The following is a 23,589-nucleotide window of genomic DNA, read 5'->3' on the forward strand; positions in this document are numbered from 1 at the left end:
ATTACCATACCTGGAATTAAGTAGACCAATTACCAGAAAACTGGTATTCAATAAAATCACCTTGTACATACAAATAGCAATAAGCTTGCATCATTCCACATGCCAGCAAAGGTTGTCATTTTGCCTTATAAATGCACCATGTAACAAGTCCCATGCTTCCATTTCAACCCAATCAAGCACATGTTACAGAAAATAAAATAATCCAAATCTAAATCTTTGCATGCAAAGCAGAGCCACAAAAGTTGACAGGCAGTTTTTTCTGCCATTTTGCGTGCACATAACATGAAGGATGCCCAAAAGTAGAGATCATTTTTCCAGTGCCCAGGCCCCATCTCAACAATAAACACAACACAATTATACGAGTAAACAATCAGCCAAATATTGACATCGTAAGTATGATGCAATTTCACGTGCAAATAATAAACCCGTTTCAAAGCATAATTGAACTTCTTCAATTCAATCAATTGGGAGAACACTGTATCTCCTAAAAATGGTACGACGTCGTGATCTGCAACACAGCTTCTCTTCTTGCTTATTTGATCAGACCAGTCCAACTGATTAATTGCAACCACATGGATGTCAGGTAATCCTTGCAATTTTCCCCATTGTACATGCAAACGGGATAACTTGCACAAATCCCGTTTGCTCTACTATGCACTTCGCAGAGGTGCTCAACTAGGTTATGTATTGACCTTTCTAAATTTCCAATGACAAAGTGCATCCAGTGACTATCTTTTAAATGGGCCTGCACTCAATTCCCGTCCAGATCCATAGGCTCTGTATACATGTAGCTTCATTACCATGAGGGGGAAGCAGTCAAAATGCTTTGAATCACTACTGACAATTGATGAAGCTCATGTAAGAACTCTCCTTTATACTTAGCCTTAGCTCTTGATATGACAATTGGTATCGATCAATTCTCGCTTCTATGAAATTTGAGAATGCTTAACAGGATATGGATGCCTTTGAATTATGTCTTGTGCAGGATCACGAATCATAGTACAGTCTCCTTATTTGATCAGTTGTTGCAGGTAACAAGGTCACAGGGCAACGATTGTACTGCAAAATCCCCAGAAGAGTGAGAAAAGTGTTGCACAACCACGTTAAGGAAACTTGGGACCCAATTCAATGAAACATTAAAAATAGATCGATCTTCCCACTGCATTGTGGCCCTTTCAAAAAACTTACTTGAGAGACATATGGGAAGATACAAGGATAACAGAAGACAAAGCCTGAAGTAGCCACTAAAGCAGGATTTGTGCGCAATTGTGAACAAAGTGGACACACCCTCCTGTCTTTTGGTAATGGAATGCCCTTGTCTGCCACCTTCACAAACCATTACAGAACAATAGTCCAAGTCAGCAGTTAATTTATTTCCCATTTTGATATGTCCATTTGTTTCTTTCATATTCAGGAGCAAACACCCTTATTGAAAAGACAATTGTGTACCTTGGATGCAGGAGGCGGCGGGGGGGCTGGATACACAGTAGGAGCAGTCACTCTTTCCTCTGCAGATTGGTACCACCACTCCATCATCTACAGATAAAGGATGTTGCACTTCAGATCAGTTCCAAGTGCTCTCCTGCCTCACATGCAGACAATCTTTCCATGCATTGCGATAATCGAACCCCGTACCTAAGCTCTACTAGAACGCATATAATCAGAGCCCATAAATCCCTGCAACTGTCCCAAGATCCTGCAAATTTTTTGAGCCTGTTCAAAAAGTGTTTTGGGAGGTTGGGGAGAGGAGGGGCTAGAATGTCTGGGATCACTCTGCAAATCGCCAGCTTTGCCCCATATGTATTCAATACTCAAGATAATATCCACCCAGTTGTGTTAATATAGTCACATGTTGGATATTATGTTTTAGTGTAAGATTTTCCATAGTCCCTACAAGAATGTGCATTGTGGTCAAGATCAGGAAAGAAAAGGAAACAACGAAAATTTGATGGAGGTGGTGAAGCATTGACTATAGCAATCATTCAAGGACTGCCCCACCCTAAATTCTAATATGATACACTATGTTCAAGAGTGCTGTGTAAGATTCCAAGCTATGTATTCTACAAGTAAACCGTCACTATTGCTCGCTACATCTTGCCCTCAAAATCTGGGATAATAGTTCAACCCCTCCCCTTTTCTGATGTAGGTAAGCGTGCATGTTGATATGATGCTGCATAAATAAAGTGACAGCTGGCCATGAGAGTTTTATATAAACAAGTACCAGCACACATTGTCTACAAGAGTTTGAATTAAGGCTATTAGCAAACAAATGACCTTGAAGAGAAAAACCAGCAGATGATACAGTCAACTCATGGTCACATTGGCTGTCTAAGAAGTAATCCCCTCACTGAGCACTAATCAACAACCTAAGCAGAAAACTGAATCTCATCCTTTTTTGTCAAGATCTTTAAAGATGCCTCAAATTCTCATTTACTATGTCATAAGAGTGGAAAGTCCATGGAAACAATGCATCTTGGTGGTTTTTCTATCGTTAGAGAAGAATAAGGTGTGCGTTCCAAACAATATGGCACTGAAAGCTTCATTGAAGAGGACCTAGGGAGGCACAAAGAAACCAAAAGCTCGGCCAGCAATGAAGTAAAAAATGTGGGTTGCTCAATGAGAAATTCAAACTTCCAAGAGTCATCCATGGTAAACTATAGATAAAGGAAGGATATACATATACCTAGATGAATCCAAGAACATTCCCAAACTCATCCTCTGAAAATACAACATAGTGCAGTTTCAATCTCATGATAGTCACTCATAAGATTGAAAACCATAAACTCCATCACGTATAGCAAGGACTAGCTACTATGACATCCCCATTGACATGATCAGCGCCCAACAGTGGGTGTAGACCATAGTATAAAATATGCTCTCACACGTACAAGTCCGCACACCCACACATACCTGAGCATCCATTTATATGAAGTCTTCGTACTGAGTTTCTATCGGCACTCCGGAGATGAAGGGCAGACTCAGCCATGACGAAGGCTAGCACTAAAGGAGAAGGCTAATCAAAAAGTAGTCCAAAATCTCTTCATTCAAGCTACAACTGCTTATGAAGTCTAAACAATTTCATTTTAGTCTCTCCCAAACAAGCACCTACATCTAGCTGATAGGCAACATTAAAGATAGAAAGGAAGGATATGCTGAATTCTATTTTATTCTATAACTGTAGGAGTGTCCTAAAAAAAATGGTGTAGTTTTAACCCCAACTATCGTGAGTACAGATTATCATCTTTGTTGCCGAGACTAAGGATGTGGCATAATTTTATACAACTGTGGAAATATGGTCTTTAATTACAAGCGCAGCTTGATTGGACAGAAAAAAATCACACCGGGATTGACATAGACGAAGACGATTTCTGTAGCAGCATGCTAGATTCCTAAACACCTACTATGAAATCTTAGAGGTTAGAAGTGCTGACAGCATTAAGAGCTTTCAAATGTGATGATCCTGCATTAATCTCGATAAGTCAATGGGAAACTCACAAGAATTCAATGAGACAGATCCATGTAAGATCGGAAAAATAAGGTTCTAGCAAGCATAGAATAGCAAGACATGCTATTCGTTGCCAAGGAGACGATGAAACTGAGGCAGTCACGTTTTTACTTGTGAAGACATGTCAAGTCTTCAAATGAAAAGATTCGCAAAGAGCAGAAAAATACAAAGGTGAACAAGGGCAAGACCTCTTTTTCCTCAAAATTTGACAAATTTGTGGAAATATATGAAAAGATTGGCTACCAATAAGCCAGATTCATATGGTAGATAAGCAAAGAGAAGAAGATGCATCCACTGCATCAATGATCTTTTGACCCTTGCAGTGCAGGAGACATTTCTTTCAGACAGGCAAAAGAGAGATGAACAGCACACTAGATAATCCCTGCAAGCTTATTGATAGAAAAATCTTTTAGCACCATCATCAATACAAATGTGCCACGAGTGGCCATGCTACTTGTCCTGAGGGGTGCCGTGTGTCATGCCACGTCCACCTATGATGGTCCATGTGGCACCCTACCACATGCCAATAAGGAGTTTGAGGGGGGTGGGTGGGTTGGGGTGTGTGTGTGTTGCGGGGGGGAAGGGGGGATATGTAGAGAAAGAAAGAACAAAGTATATTAGAAGTCTTCGGAAGACCAAAGGGTCAATGAGACTAAAAAAGACCTGATACAATGAGCTGAGGGGTGGAGCCTCTAAACAGGCATCAACACCCATGATGAACACAAGAGAAAAACCATGATCATAGTGATGCTGATACATAAAGAGAGAGAGCTCTCTGATCTCATGGAGAAGGCGAGGGCTGGTAGCACAAAGGGGGAAGAGAGAGAGAGAGAGAGAGAGAGAGAGAATACAAGCATTAGGAGGGAGGAGAATACAAGGATAAGATTAGATAAAGTCCCTACAAAACAAGTGGCTTGGACTTATATGGTCTCCTCCATAATCCCTTCTAACTCTTACAAGGGTACTACTATATTAGTCCCTTTTCCCCCATTCATTACATGAGGTGCTAGGGGTCCACATATGGCAGTACCCTATCTGCTAGATGGTGGCACACTGAGCACACCTTTGTATAAGATTTTGTCCATATTTAGAGCAATTATGTTTACTGCTTAAATTCTACCGTGCATGGGTAATTATCTGTGTCATCTATCTACGTCTATGTGCACAAAAAGGAAGAGTGAGATTTGAGTGCACAAAAAGGAAGAGTGAGATTTGAATTAAACACACACTGTGTTTCCTAGGCTACGTTTCTATACACAGTCTTCCGCTTCTGTGGGAGCGTTGGCTACAGCAAGCAACCCGTGTCTCTCATTTTTAACATGGAAACCCACAAGCATTCCTTGAACTACGAATACATGCTCGAGCGCTAACCTAGATCAGAGTTTGCAGGCAGGACAATGCCAACACTTCCATCAATAGTACCTTGTCTTACTTAGTCAACTTTCATCAAAAGCATCAAAGTGGATCCTTGAACAAATTTACATACTACAGCCAGAATTGAACATGTGTACTCACCTTGAAAAGAAAGACAGAAGCAATAAGACCCGTCTGTGCATAATCGAGTGTGTTGTAGACCGTTTTGAGAGCAAACCTCTGAAGTGCCTGCATTGCATAAAGAAAAGAAGCTTTCAAAGTAAGTAAATGATCCTCTCTCTCTCTCTCTCTCTCTCTCTCTCTCTCTCTCTCTCACACACACACACACACACACACATGTCACACACACACGACAGCCGGTTAATGCACGGATTATGCTTGGGGATCTCCCATCGATGTTCGCTAGATTGGGGGCATGACCAACGGGGTTACAGTGGCTCTTGTTAGACATAGGGCCAATGCTAGGAGACCACAGTGAGTCGCGCACACAGTGATATAATCCATTCCAATATGAGTCCACTTCCCCTCTGCAACGGGTAGGGGATGAAACAGACCTGCTGGGTAAGCATTATCAATCCGGTTTTGCTGACACACCACACAACTTTTTACATAATTCAGCAAATCTTTCCACAACCCCTTCCAATAGAGGCTCCATTTTACCTTCTCATTAGTCTTCCCCAAACCAATGTGCCCTGCCATGGTGAAATAGTTTAAAAGAAGCCTCAAGGGCCACCCTGGCCAGCATCAATGGCTGGCAGAGGCAGCTACTGCAGACCCTGTTATGGGCAGGAATGCCGCCACCAGAAAGTCTATTTACAGGCATCCTGGTTGGCCTCCAATGAAGAGTTGCAGGTTCAGTCAGGTCTGCAACAGTAGGCAGACAGGTAGCAGCAGGTCAGGGCCGGAAACAACCACAAACCTGTCAGTCATCAGTGGACCAGACTGAGTTGGCACTGTGCGAGACTGAGTCAGCAGTTAGGTGGGTCGTTCTGCCTGGCCAGGTCAACTAGTTGACAGACAGGTCAGTCAGTTTGGTGGGGTTTATCCCCTATATAAGGAGCCCCACTTGGTTTCAGTCTGCAGATCATCTTTGAGAGTGAAGAACGGAAGCAGATCCAATGATCAGTTCACACTGAGGGAGTTCTTACAGGAACAACAGGCAGCATACCTAGGTGCAACCCACACCCTCTAAAACAGCATAAGGAGGTGTGTTGGAGGGAGTTTTGTCTGCAGTGAACCCTAGAGCAGATTTTGCAGAAGTGCTCTACCTTCAAGCAGCTCCTGAACCGTACACAGAGGCACATGGCAGAAGAGGAGGAATTTACTTCAAAGGGTGCAACAATCAGGTACCTTACCTCAAGTCGTCGTGTACTGAAGGTGTTGGTACATCTGTTACGCAGTTTTTGTAAATGGTTTCTACCATTATATATATTCCATTTTAGCTGTACTTCTGAGTTCTCTTTCAGATCTGTGTTGCTCTGTTTACTGTTCAGTAAGCACACGTGGTTAAGTTGTGTCTTTCTTCTAAGTGTCTTATTATCTCAGGATAAATTATGCGATGCAAGGGAGTTGGCCTATAGTAGCAACTGCCCTATGTTTTTATACAAAATCCACTTTTAACACTGATTGAAGCTTCAATTTTATCTCAGCATTCAGGATAAATCTTCCACTGCAATGGAGTTGGCCTATAGCGAGCTGATACCTTATGCACCTCTAACAATGATTGAAGCTTCAATTCCAGCCACCTTTGGGAGCCAGGTCCATTTGTTTTTTTTTTAAAAACAGTCCAGATCTCATACATTTGTTGTATTTGGGGACATGCACAAACACTCTCCTTTAATGGTGTACTTTGTTTAATAAAATGTATTTATTATGAGAAAATAAAATTACCAAAAACTTGCTATTCGGCTTAAGAACAAGTTAATAGAGACAGCACCATCAAGTTCCAAAACATGCAAAAATAGAACATTTTCAATGTTGAACAATACCTTGCAGACTGTCCCAAGGATCCAATTTGTTGTACTATTCGTTTAACCAAATTGCAATATCCCTATAAAACCGGAACTGATCGTGGGAAATGAACAGCTATGGATTTACATCATCGACTGAGTTAAAACTGTCCACAGCTCTCCCTTCTCTCTCTCTCTCTGGACAAACACTAGGGCCCAGGACAAACTGTCGGGCTGGACCCCCCCGAAGGTCTTTATTACTTTCAGAAAAAGTGTTACAAAAGTTCAGCAGGAAGCTGTCTCGTCAGTCTCTCTCCATACGTGAAAAGAAAATCCTTCTTTACAAGGGCTTCAAACCCCATTCAAATTGGCAACATGCCACTTGTCTACAATCTAGACTAACTCTTATTACAAGCCACTTAGGGCCATTCTGGAGTCTTCCAGGCTCTCGGTCACACGAACCGCTTCCTAGGTGCTTGTCAGGCTCCCATTTCGCTTAGGAAAATAATCCTTCCTAGTACCTGCAACAATTAATTAAAGCGCACCACCATGGTACCCATTAATTGTTAGCGCTTTGCATGCAAATAACACACTGTGGACTAATCCTAGTCACGGTGGGCGTCCCCACTGAACACATGTGCACATCTAAACAAATATATATATATAAATAAATATATATATATATATTTTCTCTGGTTGACCGAGGTCAACACTCTCGATTATAATTAAAGAGCTTCGACCAAAGGTCGAGGCGCTTTAATTATAGCCAAGTCTCTCCAACCGGAGTTGGCACATCTTGGTTAACCGGGGTTAACCCTCTTGGCGCATGCCAAGTCTTGTTGACCAAAGTCAACATTCTCTGACCATAGTCAGGTTTACTTGACTGGAGTCAAGTATCTTTGACCGTAGTCAATCCTTTGACCATTAAAATAACTCTTTGACCGTAATTAACACATATAACATTCTTTAATTAAGATCAAATAAATGGTCAACTGTACTTTGACTTAGGATATTTACATTGTGGTGACATCCCCTCGGCTTCTATTCAGTTGACCTCAACTGAAAAGCTTCCTTGTAAACATCAAAAGCTGTGGATGATCGGATAACATGTCTTCGTCCATCCACTTGGCATCTAATGCCGTATAATTCTTGAATTTTACAAGATACCTGTAAAATTCCTTACCCTGAGGGCCTTTACGTACAGTATGGTACACAATTTGCTCTGGCTGAAGGACTTCCTCCAGCTCATCCACTTCCGGTGGATCCTCTGATACTGGTTCTGTAGGCTCTGGTCCTTGAAATTTCTTTAGAAGACTCACATGGAATGCATTGTGAATCCTCCAATGCTCTGGCAATGCTAATCTGTATGCAACCTCATTTATTCTTTCTGTAACCCTGAAAGGGCCATAGTATCTGGGAGATAACTTTGCATAGACTTTTTGTTTGCCTTTAAACTTGCGGAGCCTAGCTTTTTCAAACTTTAAAAGTACCCAGTCCCCTTCCTTGAGATCTAGCTGTCTCCTATGTTTATCTGCAGCCCTTTTATGTTTCTCTTGAGACCTTTCAATTGCTGTCCGGACTTGGCTGTAAGCTGTCTGGAGGTCTCTTACAAACTGATCAGCTGCAAATATTTCATCTTTAGTCCTTAATATAGGTGGCAAAATCACCTTCCCATATATGACTTCAAAAGGGGCTTTCCCTGTAGAGCTATGTACTGTATTATTGTAAGCAAACTCTACTAAGGGTAGGTACTTTTCCCAGTCTGAACTTTGGTCACCCACGTAGCATTTCAGCATATCCAAAATGGTAGAATTTGCTACTTCACTTTGACCATCTGTCTGGGGATGGAAAGAAGAAGAAAAATTCAGATTCGTCCCCATGTTATCAAATAAAGCTCTCCAGAATAGACTGGTCATTCTGGGATCTCGATCACTAACAATGGACTTAGGCATACCATGATGTTTAAAGATCTGTGCCATAAACAACTTAGCCATATGATCTGCCTTTATGGTTTTGCGAACCGGAAGGAAATGAGCTTGCTTGCTGAATCTGTCAATGATAGTCCAAATCCCGTCATTCCCTGACTTTGATCTTGGCAAATCAAAAATAAAGTCCATTGTAATATTTTCCCATGGTGCCTGAGGCACGGGAAGAGGCATAAGTAGGCCAGGTGCCTTCTGTCTATCATACTTCATTTTCTGACACGTAAGGCATTCAGTAACAAACTGATGTATATCTTTCCGCATTCCTGGCCAAAAGAAATACCTCTCTAGAGCTAGAGTTGTTGCTGTAATTCCTCTGTGTCCAGCATAGGGAGGTGCATGGCATTCCTCCAAAATCTTTTTCCTCATCTCCTGGGTGATGCATAGGCAATCAGCTTTCATTAAATACCCATCTTTCAGGGAATAGTGACTGGTGGATTGCCCTTCTTGCATCTGCTGTAAAATTTCACCAAAATCAGAATCATGAACATATTGTTCCCTCATGCCTTCCAGGTCCTGATGATAAGCAATAGTTACATTATTGACCTGGGGTCTTCGGGACAAGGCATCTGCCACTCTGTTCCTAATTCCTGGAGTATGGACAATCTGAAAATGATACATTGACAGCATGTTTGCCCATTTCATATGCTTCTCTGAAAGCTTGGTCTGAGTCAAAAAGTATTTCAGACTTTGGTGATCTGTTTTGACAGTAAAATCTGCACCCAAAAGATAGTGTTTCCATGTATGGATAGCATGAATTACAGCCAATAACTCTTTCTCATAGATTCCTAAATATCTTTCCGCATCCCGAAGTCGTCTGCTTTCATAGGCTACTACATGACCATTCTGATGCAATGCAGCCCCAACACATTCTCCACAAGCATCGCAATCCACATCAAAAGACTGATACAGATCCGGAACTACCAGAATGGGCTCTGTAGTCAACTTTTCCTTGAGTGTATTGAATGCTTTCTTCTGTGATAATCCCCAGGTGAAGGCTGCGTTTTTCTTAGTGAGGTCATGTAATGGAGCTGCGATATCAGCAAAATGTCTGATAAATCTTCTGTAGTAAGAACACAAGCCTAAGAAGCTTCGAACTTCATGCACAGTTTTCAGCTCTGGCCATTCCTGAATGGCACGGATCTTCGCTGGATCCATTTGTATCCCGTTCTTGGATATTATATGCCCCAGATAGTGGATTTCTTCCAGGAAGAATTCACTTTTCTTGCTGTTTGCATAGAGCTGATGATTTCTCAGCTCTTGAAACACTATAGCAAGATGTTCTCTGTGGTCTTCCTCTGTCTTAGAAAAAACTAAGATATCGTCAAAGAAAGTACCCGTAAAATGCCTGTACTTCCGGAAGATGCGATCCATCATTCTGTTAAATGTGGCTGGAGCATTTGTCAATCCAAAAGGCATCACTAAGTATTCATACAACCCGAATGTTGTGCGGAATGCTGTCTTATGCACATCCTGAGGCTGTATCCTCACTTGGTGGTAGCCACTCTTTAAGTCTATCCTGCTGAAAACTGAAGCTCCATTTAACTGATCCAAGACATCATCAATACGCGGAATAGGGAATCTATTCTTGATGGTCATTTTGTTCAGTGCGCGATAATCAACGCACATACGGAATGAACCATCTTTCTTCTGTACTAACAGTACAGGGGAACAAAAAGGAGACGAGCTGGGCTGAATCAAGCCTTTGGACAGCAAGTCCTGTACTTGAGCCATAATCTCCTCTCTCTGAGTCGCACTGACTCTATAAGGGGGTCTGTTTGGTGGCTCACTACCAGGCATTAACTCTATCTGATGATCTTCTGGTCTCTCTGGGGGTAACTCCCCTGGCAAAACATCAGAAAAGCAATCTTTAAAGTTTACCAAAAACTGAAACTTATCTTTGTCTGCATCATTCATTTCAGCATGCATATCAGTCTCTTTTTCTTTTACAAAGACCATGTACGCAGAAATTGCAGACTTTATTGCTTTACCGCATGAAACATCAGATACAATGGGGATAGTGTCCCCTTTATTCCTGGCAATTACACGCTGATTTTTCCCCCTATGTACAAATTCCAGCACTCTTTCAGGAAGAGTCAACTTCACTGCCTTGCGGTGAAACCAAGGCATCCCCAAAACTACATCATAATGTTTCAGTGGAGAAATGAAGAAGTCTTCCTGATCCACATAACTCTGAATATGAAGACGGAGCTTCCCTATCAAGGGAGTAACTGGCACAGGATTCCCACAAAACATTTGATCGGCATCCAAAGCCCTGCCTAGCTCTTCCGTCTTTATTCCCAGCCTCAGGGCTAGATCCTCTGATATGAAATTATCAGTAGCCCCTGGATCAAATAAAATCAGCGCTTGCTGGTCTCTAACTTTGCCCCATGATAGCAGCAATTCTCGTTCTTCTGGGTTCAAAGCATGACCCAGTATATCAGGAATACCCCCCGCCATTGGCTTTTGCGGTCCTCGTGGCTTCTCTGCCTCTTTTCCCTTCGATGATGAAGGCTTTTCTGGGCACTGGGCAGCCACATGCCCCTCTTTACCGCACCTGAAGCATTTCCCATCTCTACGGAATTCTGCTATCTGTTCAGGGGTAAAAGTAGATTTGCCTTTATAGGTCTTTGAGAACTGAGTACCCCTCGGCTTCTGAGGCTGAAACCCTTTCTTTTCAGCCTTAGGGGACTCTTTCTTTTCTGATTTTTGAAAATCAGATTTCTTTTTATCAGCACGTCCTGCATGCAAGGATGGCACTGTAGATGGATCTTGTAGCGGTACAAGACTCGCTACTGAGGCTGAATGCATAAGATCTTGAATATTCTTTGCCCCCAAAGCATTCACTACTGCCTGAATTCTTGGAGTGAGACCTGCTCTGTACTTCCTCATCTGGGTACCTTTGGAGATCTTTTTGAACGGTGCAACCTGCAAATAAGCATCCCAGAACTTTTGGTTGTACCCATCCACTGTATCTCCTGCATCCATGTGCAAGCTGTCCCAGTCTTGAAGAACATGGTCTCTGAACTGTTTAGGCATGACCTGCTGGTAGAAGGCTTTCTTGAAGCCCTTCCACTTTCTTGGGGCTGACCCATCTGTAGTCAGTGCACTCCACCATGCACTAGCCGTTGCTGTTAAGTGTAAGCTGACCATTCTTAATTTGGAGGATTCTGAAAATTTCTCTGTACCAAATGCAGCATCAAACTGTCTGATAAACTGCAATGCTTTGTCTGTATGACCATACTGTCCATTGTAGGTCATAAACTTGACAGATTTTCCTCCCTCTTTAAATTCCTTGGTCGCTTTGGAAGACTTTCTCTTCCCAGACTTCTCGTGTTTCCTTCTTTTCCTGGATGGTTTATCTGATAAGGAAGAAGAAGACACAGAAGTCGAACTCGAGGTAGACGGTGATGGACTAGGAGATCGGTGACGATGCCTCGATCTCTTTTTACTATGGGACCGTCTCCTATGAGATCTACGAGATCTCTCTCTCTCAGACTGTACACGGGAGTGTGCCTCTGGCATTGGCACGTCATATACTGGATCAGGCATAGCCTCTGCTGGAAACAAATGCTGAGCCCTGGGATCCCTTTTAAGATTTTCCAGCTCTTGTATACGAGTGCGTACCATTTGTTCAAATTCTTGTTGAGTTTGTGGCACATTCCTCTGTCTTGGATGCTCATCCCTATCTTGAGAATCCCACTGGATAGGTGATTGATCCATATTCTGAGATCTGCAGATTTCTCACACAGTGCGGGTAACTGATGCACACTACCTTTGCTTTTCCAACAGAAAAGGTACCTCAACAAGAGGTGTTTTGCATTCACAATCTATGCCAGTACTGACTGTCAGTTCAAGGCATGTACCCACACAGTTGCCAAAGCATCATCAACTATGTTGCCCTTTTCTGGCTGCTGCAGATGGCTTCAAAAGGCATCTGTTTTTCCCTCTTTTTACTGCTCAAAGGCATGCATTCTCCTTTTTCTGCAAATCTCTGTTTTCTCTGCTTTTCTCTGGTTTTCTGCTACTTTTCTGACAGTAAAAACCTGACAGGCAGGAGAAAATTGATAGCCAAAACTGTCTCTGCAACTGTCTCTTTTTTTTTTTTTTTTTTTTTTTTTGAAAACAGTAACCAGATGGAGTGACTGCTAGTTAGTCTAACCAGACTAACTGGTTCTGGTTACACCAACCAAACTGATCTGGTTAGGCCAGATTAACTGGACTAAAGTTGAACTAACTGGACACTGGTTCAACTAACCAGAGTTAACTGACTGCAGTTGACTTAACCAGGGTTTCACTAACCACAGGTCAACCAACCAGGGTTTAACTGTACCAGGGTTAACTTAACCACTGGTCTGCCAGGCTGGCTGCCACGTCAGCATCTTGCAAGACCTCTGCCACGTGTCCTGCACCCACGCGTGCCTGCCACGTCAGCTCTGTGTATGCCACGTGTGCTGCGCCACGTGTCCCGCGCCACGTCAGCGCCTGCCCAACCTTGGCAAGAAACTCCGTCGAGACCATCGAGCCTTAGAAACTAACGCGCATCGCGGGCTTTTGCATTTTTGGAGAGGCGCTTGTTGGACCAGCGAGGAAATGCGTAGTAGACGTAGGCATCGCCATAGCTGCGCGTGAAGGCATCGCTAGGCTTGCAGACGTCGTCACCACCCAGGCCCAAGTAGTATACGTTCACGTCTCCCGTCGAACGATTGTAGACAGAAATTTTTGAACTCTGAGCAGTTGCCTTCGCCAATCATCCGTCATTGATCTCCCGTAAGAATTACACGAATCCCATCAATAGCCGAACTAAGGAAACCATTTGTCTGATTACTTTGCGCCACGAATTTACTTTCCTGCGCTAACCTCAGCCCTTACTTCATCTCGGTCCAATTATGCACAGAGACAAATTTATGCACTTCCGACACCCCTTTGCTCCTGCTCACAATAGCTTCGCTGCCCATACGATGGCCTGCGGTTCTTTTCTCTTGATCGCTCCCACCATGGAAGGTAGGGAGATCCTAACGCTCTGATACCAATAAAACCGGAACTGATCGTGGGAAATGAACAGCTATGGATTTACATCATCGACTGAGTTAAAACTGTCCACAGCTCTCCCTTCTCTCTCTCTCTCTGGACAAACACTAGGGCCCAGGACAAACTGTCGGGCTGGACCCCCCCGAAGGTCTTTATTACTTTCAGAAAAAGTGTTACAAAAGTTCAGCAGGAAGCTGTCTCGTCAGTCTCTCTCCATACGTGAAAAGAAAATCCTTCTTTACAAGGGCTTCAAACCCCATTCAAATTGGCAACATGCCACTTGTCTACAATCTAGACTAACTCTTATTACAAGCCACTTAGGGCCATTCTGGAGTCTTCCAGGCTCTCGGTCACACGAACCGCTTCCTAGGTGCTTGTCAGGCTCCCATTTCGCTTAGGAAAATAATCCTTCCTAGTACCTGCAACAATTAATTAAAGCGCACCACCATGGTACCCATTAATTGTTAGCGCTTTGCATGCAAATAACACACTGTGGACTAATCCTAGTCACGGTGGGCGTCCCCACTGAACACATGTGCACATCTAAACAAATATATATATATAAATAAATATATATATATATATTTTCTCTGGTTGACCGAGGTCAACACTCTCGATTATAATTAAAGAGCTTCGACCAAAGGTCGAGGCGCTTTAATTATAGCCAAGTCTCTCCAACCGGAGTTGGCACATCTTGGTTAACCGGGGTTAACCCTCTTGGCGCATGCCAAGTCTTGTTGACCAAAGTCAACATTCTCTGACCATAGTCAGGTTTACTTGACTGGAGTCAAGTATCTTTGACCGTAGTCAATCCTTTGACCATTAAAATAACTCTTTGACCGTAATTAACACATATAACATTAAGATCAAATAAATGGTCAACTGTACTTTGACTTAGGATATTTACATTGTGGTGACACCCTATGCTCTTAGGGAAGTTTCATAATCAGCTCCAATGCATGCTCAATCTGGTTGAGCAAGTGTTGTTGGGTGCACTGACCCCACCAAATTTTCCATAATAGCGAGATATCAAATGTACTTTTTGGGTAGATATATATGCATTGTAAGGAAGACTAGAAACTAGATCACAAAACTCTAGCAATTTATGCTCCATTGCCTTAAAAGCGCTTGTATCCTAGTGAAAGCTAAAGATGTCTATTACAAGCATCTTGGCCCTCAGTTGTATACAACGCAATAATGGTGCAAAGAGGGCTATGGAGACAGCTCATGGATATATGAACAAAATCTCCTCCATAATTTATGTGCCCCAAATTTCCATGAGATAATGAGTGCATAGATCAAACTAAGGGCAAGTAAAATAGCAAGTCAATCCAATATTCTCTATATAACCTCTTCACCATCCTCCAAAATAAAAGAATGGGAGAATTGGCATGACATGAAACCTATCAAAGCAAAGGGAGATGGGGGCAACATGGATCTAGAAACCAAGCTTGGATGTCTGTTCTGACTGCAAACATGCAGGAAACAAAGACCCAATGAACAATATTCCTTTCCTACTATGCTGAACGGTACTCATGGATGCTTTTGAAATCAACAGTGAGGGAAAATACAGGTAAGTACTACCCACAGACCATTTTGAATGTGATTGAGATGCCTGACAATACAGTTGTTAGGAAACTTTAATGAAAGAACGACAGCACTTTCTGAATCCTTGAGTTATTGCTTGAGAGAATTGAAAAGCTGAAATAGGAGAGGCTTGTCCATGTTTAGGACATTCACCAAATTCACATTCTCAAAACATCTGACACAATATTTGGAAAAGTGTAATTGCTAACAACATCTAGTTGAAGTCAAACGAGCTTCCTTGAGCACAAAGCTCCTGAATGGTGCATGAAAATTTGTGAAGGTGAGCGTTGCTTGAAATTGGCTGATGCAAAAAGCCTACAATGGGTAAGTGTGTGGATAGAGCTATTGAAGCTTTAACTTCATTAAGGGAGCATAAGCAAGGAACGGATTGCTATAGGAGTAGAAGAGTCGCGGTTCTTTCCAACCCTTCTCATTTGAATTAGCTTGACTCATCAGAAAATTTGGTCATAATATTTTTTCTCTTACCTCAGAAGCTGCTGCTAGCAAATTGTGCTCAATTACATTTTCATTCTGAGAAATGGCTGTGTGCATTTTGCAGGGTGTATGCTGCCTCTTTTATGCAGACGCTGCATAAGAAGAATACACATATACAATACTTCCACTTTAAGAGAAAAAATAGATATTTGAGGGCAGTTTTGGGATAAACTACATAGCATTCAGTTCACACAGCTGAAACTAAAGAAACAACAAATAATCAAAGCCAAGAGAAAGAAGACATTTGTTTTAATCAATTGTTTGAAAATTGGCTCAAGGTCCAAACCTGTAATAAAGGTGGACCACGAAGCCGTTCAAATTCACGATTCCTCCGGTCTGCAATGCGAGTCGTAGCATCCATCTGAAATGTGCCAGTTCAGCCCAATTCAGGCTTCAACATCTTTACAACAATAACATGCAATGCCAATTATAGATTTATACATCGAGAAACCATTTTCACTAATATATCAAGCTTGGTCTAGCGTTAGCTTCTGAAGTTGATAGAGTTCTTCTCTTTAATATTTATGCAAAAATCTTGTGCCAATTATTGTTCACGATTCGTGATGTACAAAGCTCTGGCATCAATTATTGTGTAATTGCAATGGCACATTGCTTGACTGGTTTTACCAAGTCCTATCTATCAAGAAAAGGGTAACGTTGCTAAAGCGGTATTTCAAACAAGACTTGTAGAAATCAATCAATTACTTCAAAGGAAAATTACCAATTCTTGTCCTGAGGCACGGCAAACTTGCAACCCCATAAACTGCAAGGCTGGTGTATAGAATCCTGTGGCATCAAGTAGGTACAAAAGCTGGTATGCAAAAGATAAACCTGTTCACAAATACTTCATTCATGAGAAACAACATGTCAATGATGTTCCTATACTCATATGGACATCTAAAAATACGTCACTATGAATATAAACATATACATGTGTGTGTGTGTGTGTGTAGATTAAAAAGTCCCATCAATAATTGAGCCATAGAATTAATTCCATCAATTGGATAAAAAGTAAAAAAAAGTAAACATATAAGGAAAAAAGTTTGAAAAATCTAAGTTGAAAAATGCAACAACTAGAAATTGCAAAAATTTCGAGCAAAATTAAGAATTTTTAATAATATTGAGTTTGACAAACATAATATTGAAAAAAGATGTCGAGCAGTCCAAGTTCCGAGGTCGGGGTCTACTTACCTGCCACCATCCAAACAAACTAGGTGTTAAAACATCATAGTTACGTTTAGGTAGACAGGTAATGGCTGTTTTCCCTGGCTTGTTATCGCTTTACCTAGGAATATAGACAACCATATGGATTCTTAGATAATTAAAAAAAGTTTAAGTTACAAGTGAAGTTTAAATAACAAGTGGAGTAAAGAGCGAATGAGTGCATGAGTTAATAAGGGATTAGAGGAGGTATGGGACGATTAGTGGAGGGTGGTTAAAAAGAGTGTAAGGGGAAGATTTCACGGAGGGCTACATAAAAGAATAATTCATAGTTGGGAAGTATACATGTGTGAGTGTGTAAGTGTGTGTGTGTGTGTAAAGAAATAAGTGTTTTTGTGTATGAGATACATTTACTAATCAAACTCTTCGTTGGACACTTGACAGGCTAGTGCTACAGCCTGTTCACTTTAACGATTTTAATTTCTTGTTTTAACTTTACATAGCTTCGGCCTGCAGCCTTATTAATTGCAATTTGCACAATGCAAATATAAGCGTCCCTGCAACTTGCAAACTCTCGAGTTTCTACCTCATGTGACTCAAACTTTTGGGGCTTCAGCCTTCAATATCTCTATTTTGCAGCTTGCTACTGTAGGTTTTCAGAAGCAGCCTTTAGTCATTGATGTTATACAAGTATGCAGACCACAACCTTAGACCTACGTTGGATACTTGACAGGCTAGTGCTACAGCAAGTTCATTTTTAATTGTGTTTATGTCTTGTTGAATTTTGCAATCTGGAGTCTACAGATAGCTTCAGCCTTCAGCCTTGTATTGCTTGCTCCTCTCCTGATGTGGTAGAAATATGCAAGCGGCTAGAAGCTGCAGATAATGCAGCAGCTTTGATAGAAGACATTGGTGATTTTGTGAAGATGGGAGAGGCTTTTGATGCAGCACAAGTATAAAGTGGTGTAAGCTTGCTCCTAACCTATGGGAGCAAGCAACAATCTCTTGTATAGTCTTGGCAAGTGGCTGCAAGAGATAAGGCTATGAGTGCTTGCAGAAAGTTCTTCTTTGCAGAAGACTTATCTTTCAATTTGATTTGTAGCCCTTTGTATATGAACTAATGGTGGAGGCTCTTGATAAATGAATATTTCAACTGATCATGTAAAAAAGTGCACGACTTATGCGTGGAAATGGGTCAAACTGACTCGTAAGTTGTGGTTTTTTTAAAATAAATTTTCCAATTAGATAGTGACTCATATTTATCAATGATGGTTTGCAACTCAGATGGAATATGATGCACTCTCCCTTGCATGCTGATGTGTTTGTTCTTCATCCACTTTGGAGAGGCAAGGGTTAAGAAACTGTGCAAAGTAGTTGGATGACCACCATTGAGTGGTATAACAAAAATGATATGCAGCTGCAGGTAAGCTAGTCTCTAGTCAATCTACTTGTCTTTCAATCCCTTCGCTTCAATAATCTCAGTAGCATCATTTGAAATGCATATGTGGTATGCCATCATGCTTCATGATACATTTATGTAGGCCTACAGGCTGTAGAAATTTTAATCTTGCTTGTTAGGACTTGTTGCTGGCCATTTCAAGTCAAATTGATAGACCAATTGAATATGTATCGTGATTGCGAGGGATCATTCTCGCGTATCGCTACAAAGAACAAGTCTCTTATGGCCACAGGAGAGATGTGGTGACAGTCTTTTGGAGCTAGCATTCCAAAGCTACAAAGACTAGCCACCTACATCCAGTAGTGCCTCTCCTTGTTAAAGAAATTGGTCCACATTCTCGATCGGTGTTTGCACATACAAATCTCCATCTCCCAATGAACATTATAGAACGGGATTTTCTCAACATGGAGGTGAGTGAAGTCTCTTGAATCTTTCAACTTTCAATCTCCTATCTCTCTTCTCCAAGTTAGAGGACTTAGAAGATTAAAGGCTTAAAACTTTCTCAGGTCACACTTGCTATGCTTGAGAACGTGAAGTGGATCACTCACGTTGGAGAAGTTGCAAGCTGAGCTAGAGGCTAAGAAGCCAATCACCACAATTGATGTCGATAATGTGTTGCTCAATGTGGATGAGGAGGATGAGGATGAGGACGAAGACAAGGAAGGCAAAGAGACCCAAGGAGAGCCAATGGAAGGTTGACGCAACAGACTAGATTTGGTTGTTTGAAGTTTTTCAATGATAGCTATCTAGTATGTCACCAACATGTTGAAAAAATGGAAATACCTATTAACTAGTTATGGGGAAAAGAAGAGGGGTGAAAAGGAAGATATCAAGGCCATGATTAAACTAAGGGATAAAGGGATAGGGAAGGAGTTTCGATTAAAGAATAATGGATGTAGGGGCATTAAAGAAGGAGCCACGTGAGGTGAGATTGGGGAAGGGGGGAGGAACCAATTATAAAGGGCACATTAAAGAGGAAGGGAGATGGACGGGGAGGAGAAACCATTTATAATATTACATTTATCTTTCAAGATGCTATACTACTCTATAGCTTAGTGATAGAGCTTAAGTGTGCAATACAATTTTATGGGTTCGAATCCCCTCTTGAATTTCAAATGCCCCTCTTAGTCATAGCTTAAAAGATTAACCTATGCATAAAATATATTAAACCATGGACAAACATAGGTTAATTAGCCTCCATGGGTCAAAACAAAAAGGAATAAAGTTGAGTTGAGCGAGTATGTCCCCATAACATTGATAAAGTGACAGGAGGTTGTAGAGTGCTAATAGCACTCTACAACCCAAAATCTCAAACTTCAAAAATCAACTCAATTCAAGGTCTATCACTCTTCACCAACCACACACGTGTTGACACATATACATACATACACACTATCTAGTAACTTTCATATTTTGCAGCTTGCAGACTTTCAGCTTTTATAGTTGTTCATGATCACAAATGTTTGCAAATGCAGTTCGCCCACCAAGTATTATTTATCCCAAAAGAATCTCAGGTTACTGACAACGATCGCCAAGGCAATATAACAACGTTCTTCATGCCCATTCTCATATTCATGCCCACTCTCCACCAATGTCTCACAATTCTTCTCGTACTTTGTGCGTACCGCTTCCAAAACTCCTCTTCTAAACCCTCATTATTTCCCTGTCTTCCATTGCTCGACTGTGACTCCTACAATCTGCACACCTTGAAGTACAATCACAATGTCCATCCTCTTCATCTTTAACTATTTTCAGCCTCATGATGATATTTATACCTTCATAAGCCTCCATTTCACTCTGTTTACTTGACCCTCTGCTGTATAAGTATATGTATACTTGCATGATAGTGTTTTCGATGGTCGCTTAAGATTTATAATGTTGTCACAAAACTACAACTACGCAAGTTCTTTTGGTGATACACAGTTTATATCTGTTTTTCATAACTACAACAAAGCTGGTCCTTTCCCTCTGCAGGCACTGTCTCTTACATCATCGTTGTCACAAATTGTCTGATGCATTTGCTGATTGCTCAAGCCTTGCCTTTCATGCAAATTTCTGACGAGGACAAGTTTATCCTTGAACATGGGATCCTATCACATGGCACATCTCCTATCTACTCGAGACAGTAATTCTGCAATCCTTAGAATCCATGGTAGGCGTAACACACTCTACCACCCGGTAGTTGCCCAACTGATAGTAAGGACGCCGTTCATCCCTAAGAGCATGTGTTGATAGCCTCTCTCGAGGTGGCCGAAGGAGCCGCCTTGTGGACTCTGAATAGTAATCCAAGACAATTGGGGAGATGAATACTCTGCAGAAGACTTAAATTTCTCCTCACCATCAACAAAGATGTCAGAGCTGTATCACTGATTTTGTCCAAGTGCATTCTTCGAGGGCTTGTGGAATGTAAGGGGTGATCAAAGTCCGCATGGTACATGGCAGTTGCAAAAGTTGTCACGGTCACTACCACATCCTGCTTGATGGTTGTAGAGGATTGACAAGATAACCTAAGGACACATGAATTCTCCTTTGTTCTCTATTTTCTCATTTGTGTTTTCCTTTATCCAACCTGATTTGTCAATATGTATGTATGCATATCTGTATGTATAGGATTGTAGTATGCATGTCAAATCTATAAGAGTGTGCGCGCACAGCTGCATGCATGTGCACGTGCACATGCGCATGCGCAATTTGATGGTTGTAGAGGATTGACAAGATAACCTAAGGACACATGTATTCTCTTTTGTTCTCTATTTTCTCATTTGTGTTTTCCTTTATCCAACTTGATTTGTCAATATGTATGTATGCATGTCAACTCTGTAAGAGTGTACGCGTGCAGCTGCATGCATGTGCACGTGCACGTGCACATCCGCGATTTGTAGGTACACGCATTCTGTGCACATATACATCATGCAAGGAATGCTTCAACCATAAAATTTGCTACTCGCAAATATGGAATCCATGCTATGATTTCCCATCTTGAGAGCCAATCAATGCAGTTCTTCCAATCATGTTCAACTACAACCATTTTAGAAACATGATCATCACTTTAGGATGCCCCCCCATTTTAGAAACATAACCTCACTTTTAGATACTCTCACAAAACAAACAATTTATGATACCTTCATGAGTCGCATGAATCCATGGATACATTCGAACAAGAGCAGCTTTAACTCTTTGGCTCAGAAACCTGCCCCAAGAACCATTCTGTTCAGCTATGGTGTTGACCTCAGTTGTTTCAGCTTCGCTGCCAAACAACTCTCCATCGACCATGTCTGTTGTGTCCCCCCTTCCCCACAAGGCTGCATGAAGCATGCTTCCCCTCTGAGCATCATAAGCAGCCTGAATTTTGGATCTCAAGTAAGGAAGTCCGACCTGTATTGAAGAAACCTTCAGGCATGAATTCGCAAAAGTCTTGTCCATGAAATTTATAAACCGCTTTAAAAAACATATAATTTGACACTACCGAAACTTTTAATTGCATTATTGGTGCATTCCACCATATACCAGAAAAAACAGTGAGAGCATTCTCTGCCGCCTCGTTAGAAAAGCACTCTTGAACCCTTGCTCATTTCGACTTGAAGTTATGGCTACAGGCCTTCTCCGCAAACCATAGAGTGACTCTGCAAAAGAGGCATCTGTGCACATGCGCGGCATTTACGAGAAAAACATGTGTTTCAGTCATTCAAGCAGCAATATCTCCAGAATTAACAGGTTGAAATATGCAATGAATCGCTAGTCAGAAAACATCAGGTTCTAACCAGTTGTCCGAAGACTGTGAGCTTCAAGTACGAGCATAAGAAGACCAAAAGCTTCATCGCTATGATCAAGAACTTTGTGTAAAATCGGTCTCCTTTGTGCCAAAACCTGCACATGGGTTTAAAATATGGCTTTCAATTCCCCCCTTTTCCTCCAGCCAATCTTTTACCAGGGCCTCTTTCTCGGGTATTCAAATGAGTTCCTTTACTTTCGCTTAAAGAGAAACCAACAAGTTGATCTAAAAGATAGTATACAATTACTATTGTACGCAGAATAACCGCCTCATCTTCTTGAAAAAACTCATTCCTGACAGGCTTATGTATTGATTGACTAAGTTTTAGACACTCGAAAGCCTTGTGCTCGTACAAAATTTTTCTAAGGGGAGGCAAAAGTCTAAAAAGTTTGCACTAACGCAGTATTCACAAAGAGCATCGAACATGAAAGAAACAAAAGAAAAACTCACCCCCAAAGAGTAGAGCAGAGCTGCTCGCAAACTGGCAGGCAATTGCTGGGCTGCTGCCATCTCAAAGAAGGTTGGCCGACTACCTTCCACTCCGCCTACTTGCATCAACATCGTGCAAAACCTTTCTCTAAAGCTTGAGACGACACCTATACCAACAGTGATTCCATGTTTCTGCAAATCTCTTGGAGAAACAACGAAAGAGTATAAATAAGGACAAGGCCGAGACGTACCCTTTTACTTCCTCCGCCAACAATCCAAGACATGGAAGTCCTCAGATTGCAAAATTTGGACACCGCCCCACGAACCCAAATGCACCATCTTCAGCTTTGATTCCTCCAAACTGCAAATTCACCTCTTCAAATGTGATTCGAAGCTCTTGAATTGAGCACAGAATCGCATGCTCGATGGCGTAGAAGCAATAAGGATTATCTTTGCACAAAAAGCATTCCAAAATAGACTTGCATCTCAAGAAACCATTAAGCTTCTAAGCTTCAATATTAGGGAGTTTTCGCAAATGGGCCCTCACATTGGACCACGGGCCAATTGGGCATAAGCACTTTCACAGAATCGGGCGCCGGACAAACATATAAATTTAACTATATCAGCAAATGAGAAGTGGCCAAGTGGTTATCATAGCAAATTCTCTGTCCACCTCCAATTTTTTTTGGGCGGCCTTGGACTGCCGCCCAAGAAAAATCCTCTGCCCAAACTGTATTGGGATGCCACATAAGCATGACTGCGCCCATTTGTGAAACCATTTGAGGGCAGACAATTGAAATAAAGGCATGCTATTCGCGGATATCCTTTTTGCTAGGACATCCGCG

At 41.7% G+C, this 23,589-nt stretch overlaps 1 protein-coding gene across 2 annotated transcripts; it reads right to left on the minus strand.

Annotated features, from left to right (window-relative positions):
- Positions 1-275: 275 nt before the first annotated feature.
- On the minus strand, positions 276-23,274 carry PEX12 (peroxin-12). 2 transcript variants are annotated; one of them, XM_087400410.1, is made up of 11 exons: positions 22,996-23,274; positions 22,766-22,911; positions 22,305-22,410; positions 22,051-22,181; positions 21,666-21,918; positions 16,645-16,754; positions 16,210-16,284; positions 5,021-5,107; positions 1,450-1,536; positions 1,189-1,326; positions 276-1,059 (listed from the first exon to the last, which is right to left on the minus strand). In XM_087400410.1, the coding sequence occupies exons 2-11, from the start codon at positions 22,874-22,876 to the stop codon at positions 988-990; spliced, it is 1,170 nt and encodes a 389-aa protein (XP_087256536.1). In that variant the 5' UTR covers positions 22,877-22,911; positions 22,996-23,274; the 3' UTR covers positions 276-987. The 2 variants fall into 2 exon arrangements, with proteins under 2 accessions (XP_087256536.1, XP_087256537.1); XM_087400411.1 differs by lacking the exon at positions 22,996-23,274 and having other exon boundaries at positions 22,766-22,985.
- Between the last annotated feature and the right edge of the window lie 315 nt (positions 23,275-23,589).

This window comes from Dipteris shenzhenensis, chromosome 29 (genome assembly GCF_047967505.1).
Source record: "Dipteris shenzhenensis isolate YYH24624 ecotype China chromosome 29, Dip_SZ_1.0, whole genome shotgun sequence".
Lineage (NCBI taxonomy): Eukaryota > Viridiplantae > Streptophyta > Polypodiopsida > Gleicheniales > Dipteridaceae > Dipteris > Dipteris shenzhenensis.